Source organism: Chionomys nivalis, chromosome 1 (assembly GCF_950005125.1).
Source record: "Chionomys nivalis chromosome 1, mChiNiv1.1, whole genome shotgun sequence".
Lineage (NCBI taxonomy): Eukaryota > Metazoa > Chordata > Mammalia > Rodentia > Cricetidae > Chionomys > Chionomys nivalis.
Genome location: NC_080086.1, coordinates 80623462 through 80629757, shown reverse-complemented (window position 1 = coordinate 80629757; position 6296 = coordinate 80623462). Strand labels below are relative to the sequence as shown.

The window sequence follows — 6296 nt, the reverse complement described above, 5'->3', positions numbered from 1 at the left end:
TAGGGTTAGCAAGAAACTTGGCCCTAGAAAAATTCCCAGGAATCTACAAGGATGACCCCAGCTAAGATCCTAAGAAATAGAGAAGGTGCCTAAACTGGCCTTGCCCTGTAGTCAGACTGATGATTATCTTAAATATCAACGTTGAACCTTCATCCAACAACAGATGGAAACAGAGGCAGAGACCCACATCGAAACACTTGGGACTGAGCTCCCAAGGTCCAGTCAATGAGCGGAAGGAGTGAGAGTATGAGCAAGGAAGTCAAGGCCATGAGGGGTTCACCCACTGAGACAATGTGCCCGAGCTAATGGAAGCTCACCAGCTCCAACTGGACTGAGAATGAACAAGCATGGGATCAAACTACCTCCTGAATGTGGTTGACAGTTGGGGTATACTAAGGGGACAATGACAATGGCACTGGAATTTGTCTCTACTGGCTTTTGGGGATCCTATTCTTTAGATGAATACCTTGTTCAACCTTGATATAGTGGGGAAAACCTTGGGCTTTCCACAGGGCAGGGTGTTTGCCCTCTCTTAAGATTGGAAGGGGGGTGTGAGGAAAGTGGGAGGAGGGGAGGAAGTAGGAATTTGGATTGGTATTTTTAAAGTCATAAAATAATAATAAATAAAAAAAAAGAAACAGCTGAGACTGAGCTTCAGTGACCAGAAAACTCAGGAAGTTTTTGTTCAACCCTGAAGCACTGTGGCAGGAAGGTCATAACTCTGCTGACAGTACTAGGTTGCAGCATCATCAGCCTCCACAGGACTGGTGGTGAGGGTGAAGTCTGTTCCAGACCCACTGCCACTGAACCTGTCAGGTACCCCAGATTCTAGGTTGGATGCTTCATAGATAAGGAGTTTTGGAGACTGTCCTGGTTTCTGTTGGTACCAGTGCATAAGATGAAAACTGTCTGCAGTGACACTCTGGCTGGCCCTGCAGGAGATGGTGGCTCTTTGCCCTAGAGGCACAGTCAATAAAGCTGGAGACTGGGTCAGCACAATGTCCTCAGTAGAACCTGAAATGATTAGCACACATTGCTGTCATAGACATACCATAAGTACCCCAGTATAAAACTGTAATGTAGGTGGAATCTGTAACAACTGTCATGATATATACTCTAAGAAAAATAAAATAAAAAGGAAAACTGAAACCGATTAAATGCCATAATTTCAATGATATGGACAGCAAGGCATAGAATACTGTGATAGTCACAATGGATGCTCCTAGCACTACATCTTCTCACCTGGAACCCAGAGCAGCAGGCAGAGCAGGAGAACAGCCGACCCCATCTCTGAGAGCTGGAATAAAGGCTGCTTCTTGGAAACACGCAAGCTGCCTTTAAAGATGATTTGAGGCATCTGCACTGTGGCTAAAATCTCAATATGTAAATTAATCTTTAAAAAGCTGAGTTGTTGTTCAGAAGACCACCTGATCTTATGTCACACTATGTCAGTTAGTATAGCAAAGAATATTCTAGAGTATTTTAAGTGTATCTCAAGTGACTGTGTGGCTGACCCAGTGGAACTGACCTATTCTGTTATTTAGAGGTTCCATGTAGAGAGTGCACTGTCACTGTTCTGCTGTAAAGGATATGAGTTGTGGGAGTACTGTGATTTCACAGAATTAAACTTTTATTTGTTTGTATTTTATGTATATGTGTGTTTTGCTTGCATGTATGTGTGCAGACCACGTGTGGTGTCTTGCCCTTGGACTTAAGAAAAAGATATTAGATACACTAGACCTAGACATACAGGAAGTAACACACTTCCATATGGATGCTGGAATCTGAACCCATGTCCTCTTCTAGTACTTGACAGGCTCTTAACCACTGAGATATCTTTCAGTCCCCAAACCAATTTTTAATACTGTCACAATGCTAAAATTTTCAGTATGATAATTCTCAAAAAGTGAAAACAATCAGATTTAATAAGATTGACAAACAAGAATGTATCTTGGTTATCTTAGAAGTAAAACTTGGCTCTACTTTTGATTGACTGCTTTATGTTTGAGAGTAGAACCTGTTTGAATACAGGGCCACTTGGAAGGTTTGAGGACACTAACACTGTGCTCACAGAGAGAGGTGTGTGTTTCTGATCATCTCTTCTTTCCTGGCTACATAGTGCTCAGCTTTGATCCACACACTCCTGTCCCGATGTGCTACCTCACAGCATATTCACGTAGGGCCTTCCTGCCATGGAGCAGAGCCTCCAAAACTGAGTCAACATTAACCTTGTTATGCCATTTTTTTCTAGGGATGGAAAAGTGATGAACACACAAGATTTCACCCTTTCAATCCAATTGAGAACTAGGTATACTTAGGTGATCATACTTATAATGCAAAATATACACTCACTTAATGTTAGTAAAATAATGGAGTTCAGCACTGTTTTTCCAGCTCTGTGAGTAATGTCACCGGGATATTTAGGTGTATTTCATTCATATATAGCAAGGCACCATGTCCCCATCACTTTCTCTAACTATGAGTATAGGAAGTCTCTTAATTTGTATTTCTTCAATCATGTTTTTTAATAACCCAATAATTTCATTGTGGGGATTTTCAACTTCTCTCATTCAAATGAAAATGAAATGAATTATAATTTTCCAATTAATAAATTCTGCATATATTAAATATTATACTAAGAATCTGATTTTAAAAATAATATGTCTTTTAAATATGATGCATATGTAATGAAAATAAAGAATGTCACATATAATGTTCTCACACAAAAGAGGAAAGGATGAAGTATTGGATAAGTTTTGTGCTCTTAGGAGTTAGGTTCTTCCTATTATATGTATAGGGAGCAAAGAGACCTAGTTGACTCATGCCCTTAAGGTTGTTTTCTATTCAAAACCCTGTGGTGAACAAGTGTCTGACACCTAACACTCAACACTCAAACCAATAGTTTCCCTCTTTTGCATTCGAATGGCTTCTGCTGGCCACATATTGCTTGATAGTGAATGTATTGGGCAGAACCTTCTACTGTCTCTGTCATGCACCCTGCTATTAGTTTTATGTTGCCTTGGTAGCAACACTGGAGACCATGATGAGTGGAGGAAGCAATCAGTACTGAGATATGGACACAAAGGAAATTTCTTTCGATCTTGTCAGAATCACATAAATGTTAATAAGCCTGTTATAGGGAGGTTGATTTATTGTCAAGTAAGTCCATAGAGCTTCAAAGATACTGGTCTCTAGCACAGTTCATACACATTGATAACTGTAGAATATATCCACCCATTAAATGTAGACTTCAGTTTATTAAAATCTATAGTCTTCCTCACTTAATGAGATCTTCCAATAATCAGAGGTTGGGGATACCTTTCTTTTTTTTTGCTGTCAGTTCCCCTTTCTGCATTGATTACTGTGTATCTAATATGTATCTGAACTTTAGATGGACTATAGGAACTTGGGTGATTTGTCAACCATACCCAATAAAACTCTAGAATTCTCAACCAGATAATCCCAAAGAAACTAGTTCTGACAATAATTGAATGTTGCGGGAGGTCCTTCCACTCCTCCAGCCAATAGCCGTTGAGATACCAGCCCATTGGGGCGTGGTCTCTTTCCCTTTAAAAAAGCGGCTACTTCCCTCCTGGCTCTCTTTACTTCCTGCTCCGGTTCTGGCGACTAGACTTCCTAATTGTGCAGAGGGCTGTTGTCTGGGATGGTGATCTGTAAGTTTTTTCCCCTTTAAACACCACCCTATTAATCATAATTCCAAACTGCTGTGGGATTGTTTATGACTTACGCCTTCATCTGGCACCCAACGTTTGGTTTTAGGATCCCTCCTTCCCCCGCTCAGCTGCCTGCTGCCAGTTCGGCCACGGCCTGTGCCTTGCGGCCTGTGCGTTGTGCATGGAGCCAGCAGTCTAACATAAATCATCACGCAGTGGCTTTTCTTGCTGCAGTTCTTTATATTTTCCCTTTAGACACCTCAGATTGACTTCAAGTCCCCACGCAGACTATCATTTGCCTCCCTATGTGGATTTAAACTCCACAGGCCCGCGTAGTCTCTGCCCACGTGGTTTGCTCTTTTCTGAGCAAATCTCCCTTGCAAGCACAGCTCTTAAGCAGCGCGAACCAGAGCACGCGGTTATGGATGGCTGAAAGCTGCAACCCCTTGGGACGACTCTGTCACGTGGAGGCATACAAGGCTTCCGGGTTACTCTTCTCTATCCCTGGATTCTGGGTTTATGGTTCCGTGTACGGAATTGATTTAATTATATTTACTTTCTTGAGCAGCTTGCATTTCCCAGTTTTTAACAAATACTAGGCAGACACCGAAACAGGACCCCATTTCATCACGACTTGACAAGAGCACCACATGCTGGATAATAGGTAATATGGCAGTTTTCATTTCCAACACGAATTTTACTGCTTTGGTTACCAAAACAATGGGTTATGTCCTGTAAGGTTTATATGACTATGGGGATAACTTAATTTACTGGTTACTAGGTTTCAGTGTTCTTTTGAATATTCTATCATTTAGGAAAAATATGGCACTCCTAAGAACCATACAATCTTTACTAGAAACTCATGCAGGTCAGGAGATTCAGGATTCAAAAGAGACAATAACAAAAAGACTTGAAATGATTGAAGAAATTATTGGAGCTGGTGAACAGAGTAAGAAGTCACAAGGACAGGATACAATGCCACCACCAGCTATTAGAACTGGCTAACCCAGGGTTTTAGCAACACACCCTGTAATTCATTCTGACAAAGCGTCAACTTCTAAAGGCTCAAAGGGAGTCAGAGAAGCTAGATGGATGCCAATAGCAAGGAATGATCTAAAAGAAATTAAGCAAGCTATTGCTACCTTTGGATTGCACTCTGCATATGTTAAGGAAATGATAAGGACTTGGGCTTCTAATGCTAGAGCTACCCCCCATGATTTCCATCAGTTAGTGTCTGCAGTTTTAGATAATGGACCTTCCTTGATGTTTGGAATCTATTTCAGAGAAGAATCCAAACATATGGAACAGCAAGGAAGAGCAAAAGGTGTGGAGGTTTCCCAAAATCAAATTCTTGGTGCAGGAGAATATGCTGATCCACAGGTTCAAGCTCTTTATAATGATGGAGTACTGTGTCTATGTCACCAAGCAGCTTTAAATGCTTGGAATAGGCTACAAAATCCAGCAAAAAGGGTTGAATCATATACCAGAATTAGGCAGGGACAGAGAGAACCCTTTATTGACTTTTTGCAAAGATTAATTAAGGCTCTGGACATAGGGGTAACAGACCCAGAAGCTAGACGACTACTTCTTGAATCTCTAGCTTTTGAGAATGCAAACATAGAATGCAAAAAGATAATTGGGCCTTTAAAGTTCAGATCAGCACCTATGGATGAATGGATTCAGCATACAATGAATGCTGAGACGTTTAGCTATAATGATGAATCTTGGACAGGAGAAGCAATTTCCAAAGCAATGAGGAGACATCAAACTGACAGGTGTTTTAATTGTGGTAAATTAGGACATCTGAAAAGGGATTGCAGGCAAAGGATTTCTAGGAATAATATCCCTTCTGGGAATGACAAAAATAGGAGACCTCGGCATTCAGGTATATGTAGGAGATGTGGTAAAGGTCGACATTGGTCCAACGAATGCAGGTCAACAACAGACAGACAAGGCAACCCGATACCATCGGGAAACTCCTTGAGGGGCCTCTCGCAGGGCCCCAAGCCAACAGTGGCCCAGTCATTCCCAGTCACAGTGGAGAACATGCCTCACCAAGAAAATTAAAAGCTCCAATTTCTGCTGTAAAAAATATTACTTGTCTAAATGATGAATTACGCATGGAGGATGAGTCAAAAAACCCAGAAGGACAGAGTAAACGTATATTATGGCAGACTTTTATTAAGGATCAAAGACCAAAGCGAAGAGTCTGTATAAATGACACTTTTATTGAAGGCTTATTAGACACAGGTGCAGATGTAAGTATCATTACTCCAGAATCTTGACATCTGAATTGGCCTCTTCAAGAGGTAGATGTTCAGTTCCTGGGAATTGGAACCCTATCTAGTGTAAAACAAAATACAAGATGGGTTGAATGCATAGGGCCTGAAGGGCAAATAGGAAGACTAAGGCCATATGTTGCCAATATTGCAATAAATTTATGGGGCTGTGACCAGCTACAGCAATGGAATACCCAGATGAACATTCCTGTAGTTCCAGGAACTCATAATTGTGGGAAGGATATGATGAGGTATTATGGGAAAAGGTCAACAGCCATTCAGGCTGTACAAGAACATACAGCAAATACCAAACCTTTAGAGGTACCAACAGCCCTACCTTTAA

At 41.1% G+C, this 6296-nt stretch overlaps 1 gene segment (V, D, J or C); it reads right to left on the bottom strand.

The window, feature by feature from the left end:
- Window positions 1-733: 733 nt before the first annotated feature.
- Window positions 734-1288, bottom strand: LOC130872806 (Ig kappa chain V-III region MOPC 63-like). The segment is given in 2 exon segments: window positions 734-1014; window positions 1243-1288. Coding segments are annotated over 2 exon segments (327 nt in total).
- Between the last annotated feature and the right edge of the window lie 5008 nt (window positions 1289-6296).